This window comes from Solanum pennellii, chromosome 5 (genome assembly GCF_001406875.1).
Source record: "Solanum pennellii chromosome 5, SPENNV200".
Taxonomy (NCBI): Eukaryota; Viridiplantae; Streptophyta; class Magnoliopsida; order Solanales; family Solanaceae; genus Solanum; species Solanum pennellii.
The window spans coordinates 70,098,531-70,114,459 of record NC_028641.1 but is presented as its reverse complement, the minus strand read 5'-3'; the positions used below and the strand labels follow the sequence as shown (position 1 = coordinate 70,114,459).

General features: G+C 31.0%; 3 protein-coding genes across 3 annotated transcripts; 2 read left to right on the top strand and 1 right to left on the bottom strand.

Annotated features, from left to right (window-relative positions):
- The first annotated feature begins 457 nt into the window (after positions 1 to 457).
- LOC107020013 (kirola-like) lies at positions 458 to 1,281 on the top strand. The gene is made up of 2 exons (XM_015220358.2): positions 458 to 742; positions 872 to 1,281. Exons 1-2 carry the CDS (start codon positions 556 to 558, stop codon positions 1,135 to 1,137), a joined length of 453 nt encoding a protein of 150 aa, XP_015075844.1. The 5' UTR covers positions 458 to 555; the 3' UTR covers positions 1,138 to 1,281.
- Positions 1,282 to 3,532: 2,251 nt separating this feature from the next.
- On the top strand, positions 3,533 to 5,010 carry LOC107020076 (kirola-like). The gene is made up of 2 exons (XM_027917362.1): positions 3,533 to 3,754; positions 4,464 to 5,010. Exons 1-2 carry the CDS (start codon positions 3,568 to 3,570, stop codon positions 4,727 to 4,729), a joined length of 453 nt encoding a protein of 150 aa, XP_027773163.1. The 5' UTR covers positions 3,533 to 3,567; the 3' UTR covers positions 4,730 to 5,010.
- Positions 5,011 to 12,554: 7,544 nt separating this feature from the next.
- LOC107019997 (protein PELPK1-like) lies at positions 12,555 to 13,188 on the bottom strand. The gene has a single exon (XM_015220344.2). It carries the CDS (start codon positions 13,141 to 13,143, stop codon positions 12,775 to 12,777), a length of 369 nt encoding a protein of 122 aa, XP_015075830.1. The 5' UTR covers positions 13,144 to 13,188; the 3' UTR covers positions 12,555 to 12,774.
- Positions 13,189 to 15,929: the final 2,741 nt, after the last annotated feature.

Here is a 15,929-nt window from a genome sequence, read left to right as displayed (position 1 = left end):
TGATAATTTTTCGGGAATCAGGGCATGAAGATGCCTGAGAAGGAGTTTAACGCCAGAAGGAAGTGAATCGAGAGGATCCACCTCGGTTGTCATGGCTGCCGCCGCCCAAAAGAAGAGAGGGAACAATCGGTGCTCTAAAGAGAAAAAAAAACTAGAGAAAAGAAGATCTAGGTTTTCTGGCTCTTGATACCATGAAGGAATATTGATTGTATTCAAGTGTTAAGGGAATACATGGGAGATATATATAGGAGATATAGGAAGGAGTACTAATCCTAATAGGACTAGAATTAAGGAGTACTAATCCTAATAGGTTTAGGATTAGTACACAGTAAATACTAATATTATTTTATACTATTTATTTAATACTATCTGTTATTAATAATTATGTGTAGTTAATTACATGCACACACCTAATTATGTATATGAAAAAAAATTGAAATTTATAGTCTAAAGTCTAGACATATTGACATTTCCTAACTATAAAAGGGCAGAACTATTCATGTAATGATGAACCACATATTTGTTATTATAACTTAGTCATATATCATAGAAAAAATGAGTCTTGAAGGTAAGTTGGTTTCTGAGATAAATATCAAATGTGATGGAGATGCGTTCCATGAAATAATTATGTACAAACCACATTATATGTGCAACATATGCCCTGATAAGATACAAAATGTGGATATTCATGAAGGTGATTTGGGTACTATTGGCTCTGTTAGGTTCTGGAAATTCACACATGGTACATAAATCCGTATTATATTAATTTATATCGGTTTTAATTTGTCCAAATTCAATCCAACTCACTCAATCATTAATAAACGAAATTAGTATTATGGATTTTTTTTACTATATATATTTGTTTGTGTAGATGGGAAAGAGATGGTGGCAAAGGAAGTTATTGAAGAAATAGATGAAGAAAAGAAGTTGGTTAAAAAAAAGATGATTGAAGGAGATATGTTAGAGTATTATGAATCATTTTACCTCACTATTCATGTTGAGACAAAGGATGAAAACAACTTAGTTACTTGGATTTTGGAATATGAAAAGAAGAATGTGCATGTTCCTGATCCACACACTTTCATGGAATTGTGTATCAATATCACTAAAGATATTGAGAGTTACCACATCAAGTGATACATAAATACATATATGTATGTACTTGAAATAATATTATGTAGTGTGGTTAATGAGTTTGCTTTGAAATATCTAATATATATGTAGAGAAAATAAAGGGAGTGGATATTGATAAATAAAAATATATAAAAGCTCCTTCTAATACATATATGGTTGATTTCGGATTATAAGCACTTTTAGTATTTGTCAACTATATGATAAGCTTAAAAAATATGCTTATGAACTAGTTTGAACCACTTAGAAACTTTACCTAATACCTTTTCTCAATATAAAAGTAGCTTATTGGGTAATAATTGTGTGTAAGTACAATGCACACACCTAATTATATATAGGCAAAGAAAATATGAAATTTATAGTCTAGAGTCTAGACATATTGATATTTTTACTTAGCTATAAGAGGGTAGAGATACACACTTATAATTAATTAAGAGGAAATTGTCTGAAATATATTCGAATTTTGATCAAAATTGTTGTAACATACTAAACTTTGGAAATGACCTTTTTTCTCTTGCACCATTTAATAATGTATTTAAAAGGTATATATGTGTCCACGTAGACATCATAAATATTGCATAATTATAAATAGTAATATGTCTACGTGCACACATATATATCTTTAAAATACACTATTAAATAATGTATGGGTAAAAGGTCCTCCATAAAGTTTGATAACGTAACAATAATTTCGTCCAAAATAAATATTTTTCAGACCTTTTTTCGATTAATTAATGAATGAGTTTATATAGTCAAAGCATTAGATAATAGCTCATAGGCAATCCATCTTCTAGGGCTATTGCTTCAGCACGAAAATTAGTAGTGATAGGGATATGTAGTATTAGCACTGGCATGGACAAGGTCCCCTCTCCAATTCTATTACAAAACATGTCTATAATTGATCTCTAACATAAAATTTTGTCGAAGAGATAGTATAATGTTTGGTTGGCTATATGAGAAAAAAATAGTTCATGCATTACTAATATTATTTAATAACATTCGCAACATATATAAGCTAATATTAATCATTACTAATAATATTGTGATATAAGCTAATATAATCTCAACATATATAAGCAAATATAATCATTGCATAGTTATTCTTATGAGATAATCGGCCCCTAATAATATTGTGATTTAATTTGGATAAATTGATCTATTTTAATTGAAAGAAAATACTTATTAGAGATTCGAACTCGGGTCACTCAAATCAAACATAACATTATTTATCACCAAGCTACTGATCATTTATAGTAAACTTACTCATGTTTATTTACTACAAGCATAACACTATTTACCACCAAACTTGTAAATTACTCATGTTTGTTTACTTACAAACTTTAAGAATGACAAAATAATTTGCAACAGTTATAGCCATCTCCACCACAGGTTATTTTGTTATTATAGGGTGTCGAAAATAATGTATGTATCAATATAAATTAAAACTCTCTGTGTATATATTGTATAATTTTTCGACGAAGGGTGTCCAATTCAGATGGCTCAGTCCCTGCTCATAGACCAAAATATGAATATAATTCTATTGATTTATTGATCTTTACTTAAGGATCCAATATAAAATATGTAAACGATTTTCTTTTCATTTAATTGCATAGATTTATCTTTAAAAGAATCAGTCTTTAATTTTTATCTTTTATGAGTTGATTATGTATTTTTTCCCCTATCTCCAATGTGGTCTTCACTTGTTACCCTAAAACGACGAAGCCAGGAGCCGAAGGAGGGACTTGAACCCTCAACCTCTTAAAAAATGAACTTACCCCTAGCGTGACTTAAGTTCTTTAACAACGCGAGACATAATTTATGAGATATTATGATAATCATAAAATTAAGGCATAATACATAAATATGCCCTTTAACTTGGCTTTAAATTACATTTATGTCCTTCAACTTTGGATGTGCACAAATAGACACTTAAACTTGTATAAAGTTGAACAAATAGACACAAATCTCTAATATGTCATTCTACATGGCATTTTTTGTCCTACGTGGTGTCCTACGTGTATTGTGCCATGTAGGACTCATTTGTTTATTTATTTAAAAGTTGGATAGTTAAAATGTTGTTTGTGCATTATGTAAGTTGGAGGTCAAAGTTAAAATTTGAAGCCAAGTTTAAGATCCAATATATGTATTATGCCTAAAATTAAAGATGACCAAACTTATGACTTTGAATTAAAAACACTTTTTGGTATTTACTAAATGTATGACAATCTTAAAAAAATGCTCATGAACAAAATAATTATGTGTATAGACATAGACATGCCTAATTATGTATAGGCAGAAAAACTAAAAAATGTATTATAATCTAGAGGTTAGAAATATTGGCATTGCCTAACTATAAAAGGGAATAGTATCTCATGTAATGATTGAACCACTCACTTTTTATTATAACTTTGTGATATATCATATCATAGAAGAAAAATGAGCCTCCAAGGAAAGTTAGTTTCTGAGATGGAAATTAAGTGTGATGGAGATATTTTTTATGAAGTATATAGGCACAGGCCACACCATATCTCCACCATGTCCCCTAATAACATACAAAATGTGGATGTTCACGAAGGTGAATGGGGCACAGTTGACTCTGTTATCTTTTGGAATTTCATCCATGGTAAACCTTTATTTTATTTGATTTCAATATTTATCACAAAATGTTTGGTTCATACAGTCTTCAATATATATATGATACCAATATTGTGACAGAAATATCGTGGATTAATTAAGCACATAATTACAAATAAAAGAAATAGAGAAGAAAAATAACACAAGAATTTAACAAGATTCATCTAGTTCTAATCATTTAAGCAAAAACAGAATGTCTTCTACTATAAAAGAATGAGCGTACAAATTAGTAGTCACAATCCTACAAGGAAAATGTTCTTTCCATTATTCCTATATAAGGAAAAAATATATTTCTTTTCCCAAATCTATTAGCACAACAAATCTCTTAAATTAATAGATATTATGAGTTTATAGTAAAATATATAAGAGAAAAAAATTCAAGTTATAATTAATAAATACTCCCTATATTTAACAATAGTTGTCAAGTATACTAAAAATAGATGTCTAACAAAACTTGTTCAATTTAGAAAATCAAGAGATTATTTATCTTTGGTATTAAATATTATTTATCATCTAACACATTTTTTAAGACAAAAATGTAATAAAATCAAAGAATAATATAGTAATATTATCTCTATTATTTAATATTTATTGACTCAATCCGTTTTTAATCCATTCAAATTCAAACCAACTCACTCGATCATTCAAAAGTGAAATTAATAGTATGAAATATTTACTATATTTAATTTGTTTTACAAATGGGAAAGAAGTGGTGGCAAAGGAGAAAGTGGAAGAAATAGATGAAGAAAAGAAGCTAATTAAAAAAAAGATAATTGAAGGAGATATATTGGAGTATTACAAATCATTTTACATCACTGTTCATGTTGAGACAAAGGGTGAAAATAATTTAGTTACTTTGATCATAGAATATGAGAAGAAAAATGCTAATGTGTCAGATCCACACACATTCATGGAATTACTCCTCAATGTAACCAAAGATATTGAGAATTACCACATCAAGTGATACATAAATATTATACACAAGGATTCTTTGAAAATGTCAACAAGTATATGTCAATTTTTTTTAAAATAATGTATTTTGAAGAAATCGATATGAATACGATAACATTTTTGAATAGTTGAAACAATGTATATCAAATGCTTGGATTTAAGCTGTTGTCTCAAAGTCTTGTAATAATATGTGTTGTTATTAGCGGGTGTGCTTTGAAATGTCTTGTAACAAAAATAAAACGAGCGGATATCTAATTTTTATAGATAAATAAAAAATAAAAGTTGTTATTTGAATTACACTTGAGTTTTTCTTTCTTTTTTTTTAGTTCTCTCTGTTGTCTCAAAGTCTTATAATAATATTTGTTGTTATTAGCGGGTGTTCTTTGAAATGTCTTGTAACAAAAATAAAACGAGCGGATATAATTTTTAAAGATAAATAAAAAATAAAATTTGTTATTTGAATTGCACTATAGTTTTTCTTTCATTTTGTTAGTTCTCTCTGCTGAAATCCAATAGTATGTGCTTTTCTTTCAACTTCTCCATTTTATAAACAAAGAATTTTATTGTTTTAGTTAGATATATATGTGACCATGATAACAACTTAATAACAATATTCTAAAAGGAAGGAATAAAATTATGGCTAGGTCTGAAGCTGACGAAGACAACTTTGATAGAGGAATCAATAGTTGAAAAAAGGAAATAATAGGAAGAATAAAAGATAGCCAAATTCTATTGCAGAGATTGTTGCTGGATGATTTTATTCAATAGGTTCTTTAGCCTTTTATAGGTTTACATATTATGGATCATATTTCCACTAAACCATTACTGTAATTCCACTAAACCAACTCATCTAAACATTAAGAACACAATTCTGCAATTACTACACAATAGGAAAACTATCACGTGAAAAGAAAACAACTACCAACTGGAAGCTAAAATATAGCTATACTCTAGACATAGTCAAACTAAACAATAGGAGCTGATGTTGTACAACTTTTAACACCCCCTCTCGACATCAGCTCCGGTCTTAACCATGCCTAGTTGTAGACATAAACTTTCAAAGTTATGGACACTTAAGCCTTTCTGAACACGTCTGCAATTTGTTGCTCAGTTTTTATATGCTCCAAGTCAATCTCACTTTGCAACATTTTTCCCCTGATGAAGTGGTATTGTATTTCCACGTGCTTCGTCCTAGCATGAAGAGTAGGATTTTCAGCCAAGCAAATCGCTGACTGATAGTCACAGCACAAGGTAATTGAGTAGCCAACTGGTTGGTGTAAATCCTTCATCAATTGCATAAGCCACGTACTTTCTTGAGCTGCAACTGCTGCTGCCCTTTACTCTGCTTCTGTTGTTGACAGCGACACAGTTGGTTGCCTTTTGCTGTACAAATAAATCGCTCCAGCTCAAAGCTTAAACACATAGCCAGTTGTTGAACGTCGGGTATCATGATCCCCTGCATAGTCAGAGTCACAATATCAGACAAGCTTGCATTCTTCACCTTTCTTGTACAAAAGACCATAATCAATTGTACTTTTCACATATCTTAGTATTCGTCGAACAACCTCCATATGGTGCTTGTTTGGATTGTGCATGTAGCGATTCATCACACCAACTTCAAAAGAAATATCAGGTCGAGTCTGAGTTAAATAAATCAGACTACCTACCAACTGTTGATACATCGTCACATCTGCTAAGTTTTTTCCTACATGTGCACACATCTTGGTATTTGGCTCCAATGGTATTGATATTGGTTTGCAATTCAACATTCCAAACTTTTTCAACAGACCTTTTGAATATCTTTTCTGATGCAAACAAATTCCTTCTTCGTTACAATCAACCTCCAAGCCAAGAAAACTCGTTGAGTTGTCCAAGTTCCTTCATTGGGAAACGAACTGACAAATTCTACTTTGTTAGAAGAATTTCTTCTTCATAGTCTCCTGTTAAGATTAGATCATCCACATATACTAGCACAATAGCTAGTTTCTTTCCAAAAACTTTCACAAACAAGCTGAAATCTGCCAGTGCTACAGAATAGCAACTATGAGTAAGAAATTCAGAAATCTTACCATACCATGCCCTTGGTGCTTGCTTTAACCCATATAGCGTTTTTCGAAGCTTACATACATATTCAGGATGAGCTTGATTCTGAAAGCCTATTGTTTGATATATATAGATCTCCCGGTCTAACTCTCCGTGCAAAAAGGTATTCTTTACGTCCATCAGCCATAGGTTCCAATTTTTACTGGCAGCAAGTGCAAGTATGATCCGGACTGTAGTAAGCTTAGCCACTGGACTAAATGTTTCATCATAATCTAGTCCATATTGCTGAGAAAAGCCTCGGGCTACAAGACGAGCTTTGTGCCTTTCAATTAACCCATTTGCGTGACGCTTTATATTGTAAATCCATTTGCAAGAAATAGGTTTGACATCACTTGGCTTTACCACGAGCTCCCAAGTTTGATTCAGTTCTAGCGCATCAATCTCCTCCTTCATAACTTTAATCCACTTCGGATTTTGGAATGCTTCCTCAAAATTCTCTAGTTCTTTTTCATCTTCTTCTTCTACTATGGAAGCATTGGCATACTTTGGATTAAGATTTCTGATTCTCGATGACCTTCGAAGAGACTAGGGTGTGTTTCTTCCACTTAGCTCGTCTGCTTCACTTTGTTGTTGATACACACCAGTTTGCCAAGGATTTTGAGTCAAGCCTTCTTCAACAATATCTTCGTTAGCTTCATATTCAGCTTCATCTAGACTCAGCTGGATATGGGACGAGTCCAATACATCTTTGAGAACATTTGCATCCGGCAGAATTTCCTTATTTGAAGACCACCCTAAAGAAGCTTCATCAAATATCACATACCGAGAATCGTAACACTTTCCGTGCTTGGGTCACAACAACGCTACCCTTTTCGTTGACTGTCATACCCTACAAGGATACACCTAACAACCTTTTTATCCATCTTGCTACGTAAATGGATAGGTATAAATACATAGCATACACATCCGAAAATACGAATGTCCCTTTGTAAGCTTCACTCAGATGTGCACCATCCACAAAAACTATTGGTCTGCAGTAATTGAACCCCCTAATGAATGGTCTTAAGATGACGAACAGATACATAAATTCATCCTCCTCAGTCTTCTGCATTCTTATATAAGAATTTGGATACACGGTATTTAACATATGTATGTATCGCGACAACCGTCTATATCTTGTAGATGGTTTTCCCCTTATCATGGATAGTGCACGTTCTTTAGCACGCCATGCTTGCTGGTAAGATATTTGAACCCATAGAATTCTATAATATCATAAATTATATCTTTTGGAGTATTAATTCGTTTACAATTGACCAATTTTGGAGCAGTAACTCCACTTACAAATCCGACTATTGCTTGGACTTTGGTTAATACCCTCTCCCTCATCGAACACGTATGTTCACTATTGAAACTTCTAACAATGAAAATATCAGATTTTTTCCTGCAGAAATCCTTCATAATCCAACCACATTTGTCCGAAAAGCATAGCAACACATAGTTGTGTACTTTTTTTCATCATATTAATACATATAGCAATTACATCATATAATATATACACCAATAATGTTTAAATTAATCAAACAATGAATTACAAAAAAGTATCAACCGTTTTCGAAGATAATTATTTTTACACGTTTCATAACTTTTTGTTATACTTGTTGAAATTTTGATAAAGTTCTTATTATATCAGCAGTAGTCGATTAAAGAATCACAATAGTTAATTCAATGTATCAATAAACTTAACGAAATAGTGAATCATAGATTAAAACAGATTTAACTCAAAATATCAACGAACTAATGCTACATGAATGTTTTAACAGTACTGTTTCGTGTACTAATTGTATCAGCATGTAAAGATATATAAATTTCAAACACTATCATACCTTTGTTGATCAAATCTCTTTACTTTGCAATTGAAGTTGTTCTTTATCTTATATTTCGTCATCACATCTACAAGTGTTGCTTTATCCTTATATATCTGACCTGTCTTCACCTCTACACTTTCTGAATTGATTATAACATTTGTAACTCCAAATTCTGGATCTTCATACGAATCAAATAAACTAGATTCAACCATCGCCAGAGCTTCTGTATCCTGTGTTGTGCCTTCTACACATGTAATTTCTCCACATGTTCCATCAAAGTTATGTACGATACCTCCAATCTTTTCAATTGTGTCAATACATAAAGGATACATTGCAAATTCAGGCTCATTTTTTTCAGTTCTAAATATAGTTTAACACCCATATCATTCTTAAACTTCATTGGACAGGAGTTACCTTCTACAATGTAACGAATTTTAATATTTTCCTTATACATCGATATCCAACTCGACTGCAATTGCTGCTTTGAGATTAGAAAACGAAATTGAATCTCCAACAACGATTTCATCGATTTTGTAACTTTCATACTGCAATTCACTCACCCAAATTCCTGAATGCCTCAGCAAAATTGATGTATTCATCATGTATCAGCCAAAATAATAGAATTCTAATTCGTATTTCGTCTTTTCAATGGATGTTCATAAAATTGTCTTCAATCTGGATGATATAATCTTGAATTTTGAAATTTGAAAGTGTGATTCAATTACCTGCTGAATTATGATTTTTTTTATAATCAATTACCGTAACTTAAGCTGATTTAAATAACCAAATTAAATGTTCCACTTTCCCCCTTTTTAGCTCAACAACATTTAATTACTGTGTATCATTTACTATGTATCAGTTAATAGTAATATATCACGCGACTGCATTTTTAAGGGATTTTATGTAAATGGTAAATTGATCGGGACAAGTTGTAATTATTATGTTGCACTATGAAGTTCCTTAAATTTTTACTTTAAAAAATAAACATCCTCAAAATATATAATTTTTCTTTTATCTTATTTTTGTAGTACACGTAGGTATACAAAGATTTGTTATGGTGTCATACACTATACTTGTACTACCATAATTAAAGATTCTTTAGTTAATTTTACAAAGTACAGAGGGGATTTTTTTCAAAACCAGATGATAATAATTTCGTTATTATGACAATAAAATTTCAATAATAAATACATGTTCAAACATAATTAAGTTTTTATAGATATACACAGAAATAAATATAAAATATACCTATACAATGCTATGCTTTATTTAATTTCAAAATTTATCAATAACACACCATTTCAAATACTTAGAAATTATAAGAGTTTATTAAATATTAAATATGAATATAAATAAATAAATAAATAAATAAATTGACACATTTCAGCATCACTTACAAAGGAATAANTAAATAAATCATACAAATAAAATATGAAGAAACATAACTTTATTGATCAAGATAGATGGCGAGTGTATATATATATATATATATTCAAATCAATAGGTTTGCAACAAACTTTAAACATATGGAAAATAAATAAATCATACAAATAAAATATGAAGAAACATAACTTTATTGATCAAGATAGATGGCGAGTATATAATTCTGTTGATCCCTTGATTCCACTCTCATAAGATATTTATCCATGATTCGAGGGCCTGATTTAGATTTGACCTCTATATGAATAACCCATCAATTTCCAGAATATTTGAGATCTTGATCTCTTTATCGAATTTCTAAGATGCCTTTTAAGAGAATTTAGTACCATTTATATAGACAAACTAGGGTTTAAGGTTGAGTGACCTCCAAGAATCCTAATTTGAGTTAAACACAATTTGTAGAGTCCCAACTCGAATTGAAGGCATCTTGTAGAGTCCCACTAAAATTTCAATGTTTACACATACAATAGCTATACAAATAATATTATACAAACATGTGAATTATACAAAACTAAAAAGCTAAACCGCGTAACTGTAACTAAAAGTAGATCGTGAATTGTAATTAAGATAAACTATAATAACTAATTAACTATTATATAAGCAAACATTTTAATTATATTTTAACCTTCTTCTTCAATCTATATCTACTTGCTTAATTTCTTTCGCCTAATACATACTGGACCATGCCTATTGTGTGAGACATTAAATTATAGCCATATAATAATTTCTTTTCTCAATAAGTTGTATGTCGAGTACTCTTTATGTACTTTATATATGTGCTTTAATTTGAATGAGAAAAAACTACCAAAAATTATAGACATATGATATATAGAACAATCACATATTATAAATTTTCCAAAAGGGAAGCTGCAAATGATTGTAGCACAATAAAGAAAAAGCATGCATATGATCACATAACATAATTAAGTGTTAACGTTTTAACAATATTGTTGCTTCAATGAAGCTAATAGGATTTCATACGCTTCGAGCTCAAGGCTTTTTAGGCACTTGAGGGATTTTTGGCCTTGGCAAAGTTGATGATTCAGGCTTAGGAATGACACACATATTAAGTTTTGGCAATGTTGGAAGTTCAGGCTTTGATAATGATGGGATATTGGATAATTCGGGCTTTGATAGTGTTGGTAGCTTGGATTTTGGGATTTCAGGAAATTCGAGCTTAGGCAAAGTTGGGATTTCGGGTAAATGTGGCAATGTAAGCCTTGATAGAGTTGGTAGCTCGGGTTTTGGAATTTCAAGAAATTAAGGTAAATGTGGCAATTCAGGCTTAGAAAGCTCAGGCAAAATTACTTCAAAAAGATGACGCGCGTCTGCTTGATTTATGTAGTTGTTTGTTAAAAACAAATTAAAAAATAATAACAAGTAAAAAGATGAGTTGTAGTGATTATTAGCCATTATCTCGAAAGGTGATAAATGCTTCAAGACTAGTAATTTATGTTTTGGTTGATTATGCTAATATGCTTTATGTTTCACTTCAAACAAGTTTTTATATAGATGTGTGGTTGTGGAAAATAAAAATTGGAGAATCAAGCTTTGGTTGTGATTGGTAGGAAAAATTGTGTGTTAGTTCATCTTCTCAACAATAGCTTCATAAATTTAATATGACAAAAACTTTTCTTGTGTAACACATATTTTATGTAGATATATTCCTACAAGTCAACACACAAGAAAAGTCTCCCATGTAGGTAATCTAAAGAGAACATATATACTTTTCTTCAAATTTAAATTATAATAATCCAATTATCGAACACCCATAACACAATCAGAACATGTACTATGCAAAAAGATCATTTAAAGTCTATATTTTCTGTCCATTACAGCCAACCACGTTGTAGAACTGTTGTAAAAGAATCCGTTGTGAACCAAATCGATTTAGTACGGGCTTATGTGTTAGAAATTGTGAATGAAATTGATTTAGATGGAAATATTGGATCGAGTAAATATTAGAGAGTTTTATTTGCAATTCAAGCCCAATTATCAATTGATTAAATATGACTAGCTAGTTGTTAACATAAGAGTTATGCGTAAAGTGAAGAAACTGTATGTTCCTCTCATCTTCTTTCTAGAGTTGAAACTTCTCAACTCCATTCTTATCTCTATCTTTAGTTACTTTTCCTTGTAATACAAGAACTTAGGTGTTTTTATTATAATTTAACTATCAATACTTATATTGGTGTTTGAACGCTTGTGTTGAGAATTCAGGTTTGTTTAAGCAAATATATGAACTTAAAACATATCCATAAAGATTTTTCGCATCTTTAATTAAGATTAAAAGATTGAAGTATATTTTGATACATTTTTCGTATCTTTAATTAAGATCACAATCATTATAACAATAACAACTTTTAGTAGTAATAAACATATACACATTAATAAAGAGTGTAAAACATTTTACCGGCATTAGTCAAGTGTCATTAAATTCAATATCGTTAAAAGATTTAGAGACATATACAAAGAGTCTTAAATACCATGTCAAATCAAAACCAGACAAACATATTGAAACCGAGTCTTAAGTACAAATAAAGATGTGTATAATGTCACTAGTAACACAAGTACATTAGTGAACTGAAAACAGAACAATTAAATAAACAATTCTATACATAAAAATCACATAAATAATCTTTCCAAAAGGAAAGCTTCAAATACATATATGATCACATAATACATAATACATTTTTAACATGCCTCGTGCTCAAGGCTTTTTAGGCACTTGAGGCATTTCTGGCTTTGACAAAATTGGCAATTCAGGCTTAGGAATGACAGGAATCTCGAATTTTTGTAAAGTTGGAAGTTCAGCCTTTGGAAATGGTGGAAACTCCGGCTTTGGAATTTCTGGAAATTCGGGCTTTGGTAATGTAGGCAACTCAGGTTTCGGAATTTCAGGAAATTCAAGTTTAGGCAAAGTTGGAATTTCAGGTAAATGTGGCAATTCTGTCTTAGGAAGCTCAGGGATAGTTACTTCAAGAAGATTGCGTGCTTCTGCTTGAATTACATAACTACTAGTTAAAAACAATGTGACAAATAATAACAAGAAAAAAGATGGGATATACTTATAAGCCATTGTATAAACCAGGTGATAAATTCTTCAAGACTTGTAATTTATGTCTTTTCTTGATTATGCATTAATTATGCTTCACTTCAGACAAGTTTATATAGTGAAAGTAAAAATTAGAGAATTAGTTTTTGGTTGTGGTTTGGTATGAAAAAAAACTATGTTAGTTCATCTTCTCAACAATAACCTCCTAATTAATCTAACATGTATAATTACCTAATTAATCTAACATTATGTTTTTTAGGTAATTGTATGTTTAATAAACATCCCTACACATATATATAGTCGCTCAACTTTGTTTTATCTTTTAAAAGTCAATTAACGTAACCAAGTTAGCTTCCATAGTCACGATTATCAAATATTATAGTTGGTATTAATTTAATGACGTGGCAACTGTAAATTTTTGCAAACTAAATATTTTAAATTAGATATTATGTTGCATATTGAAATATCACATTCTAGAGCCAATAAGAGATTTCAGTGCAAATGAATACACTACAAAATTCTAGATGACTCGTGATCTACTAAATTGCTAATATCTAAAAAAATTTTATAATTCATATTTAGATAGAATTAGCGATGAGTTTTGCTATTTAGCTAAATGATATATTTGTCCATCAACAGTTTACTATTTTTGATAGTGATAGTGAACTACAAAATTAGCTAAAGTAAAAGTCACCTCAACGATTCAAAGTTTTCAGAGTATATAAATGTTGTGCACTATGCCATTAGAAACACAAGAACATTATATTAGTAAATTGATGGCATAACAATTACATAAATAATCCTTCCAAAATAGAGAGGAGGAAATGATTGTACCACAACAAAGGGAAAATATGTGATCAATGTTACTTCAATAAGGCAAAGAAAATTTCACACGCCACGCACTCATGGTTTTTTAGGCACTTGAGGGATTTTAGGATTTGATAAAGTTGGCAATTCAGTCTTAGGAATGAAAAGAATCTCGAGTTTTGGCCATGTTGGAAGTTCAGACTTAGGAAATGGCGGAAAAATCGCCTTTGGGAATTCTGGCAATTTAGGCTTTGGTAGAGTTGGCAGCTCAAATTTCCAAATTTCAGGGAATTCAAGCATTGATAAATTCAAAATTTTAGGTAAATATGGAAATTCAAGGTTAATCAATATTTAGTGGCGACGACCTACCCAATATTTAAGTTATTGAAACTATTTTTATAGAAAAGTATTTCTAGTGGCAACCATTATTGCCACAATGGGAGTTTCTAGTGGCGTCCTTAAGAAGTCTTTATAAATAACATTCAGTTATAACTACTTTTCAGTTGCCACGGTGCTCAGATCGCTACAAATGAAATGATTTTCTTTCGAATTTTTGGGCTTCAATAGCGATTTGTCGCCACTCGCAGCTCAATTTCTAGTAGTTGCATCATTAATGAATGAGTTTCTATTGTCAAAGCATTAGATGATAGCTCACACATTAGGCAATCCCTCTTCTTCACAAGATCCCCTCTCTGATTCTAATACAAAACATGTCTATTATTAATGTCAACATAAAATTTGCAAAAGAGATATATTGTTTGGTGGTTGGGGGAGGGGGGTTTGTTTCTTTTATAAATAAGTGGTTAAAAGTAATATTAGGCATCAGACCGGAATATGCAGGTTGTTGATAGGTATCGAGATGAACCGGATCGAAATTACCGCAATGGAAGTTTGATTTGATCCCGTCCCACTATATATAGGGATACAACCGAGACGGACCGGAATGAAACGGGATGAGATAAACGGAATCACATATATAGCTATTTTAAAAAATAATATTTTTTTTGAGTTATTTTGAATTACGAAAATAGGAATGTTTTTATTTTTGTTTTTCTAAGTTAAATAGTTTTGAAATCTAAAATTCAACTTTACTGATGTTTATTTTAAAGATATATTTTGTTTAATTTTTACTTATATATTTTTTTTGTTTCTTTTTTCAACCAAATTTATACCACTAGACAGGACATCTAGCGGCCTTTATCAATAAGAAGATAAAAATCTCAACGTGAATGTTAGATATTTGTTTTACAATATTTGTTTGATTTAGTCAAATAAAATTAGCTTAAACAGAGTCAATATGTATCCTGGTCTTTAGCTAGAAGTTGCAGCTTTTAGTGGTCTGTTAACGTGATATCTGTCAACCTATTTTTAGCTATTTCAATTTGAGTACAGCTCTATAAGAGCTCCTTTATATTGATCAATAAAGTGAGAGAAAATTTCAATTCCCTTTCTTGCTTTCTTTTACTGATATACACAATTACTTTCATCAGTGGTATCAGAGCTTGAATTACATACAATAGCAGCAGCTAACATTCAATGACTTCCTCAGACAACTTCGTACAACAAGCTATTCCGCGCTTCGATGGTCACTATGATCATTGGAGCATGCTCATGGAGAACTTCTTGAGGTCCAAGGAGTATTGGAATGTTGTTGAATCTGGAATAGCAGAACCAACAACAGGAGCTACGGAAGCTCAGAAAACAGAATTTGAAGTCTTAAAAATTGAAAGATCTTAAGGCTAAAAATTATCTGTTTCAAGCTATCGATCGTTCCATTTTGGAGACTATTCTTTGCAAAGAAACCTCCAAGAAAATTTGGGACTCCATGAAGAATAAGTATCAAGGCAATGTAAAGGCAAAAAGGGTACAACTCCAAGGACTCTGAACTGAATTTGAGACTTCGCGTATATAGTCAGGAGAGGCAGTTGCAGATTTCTTTTCAAGAACTATGGCAATTGCAAGAAAGATGAGAATCCATGGAGAGCAAATGCAGGATGTCACCA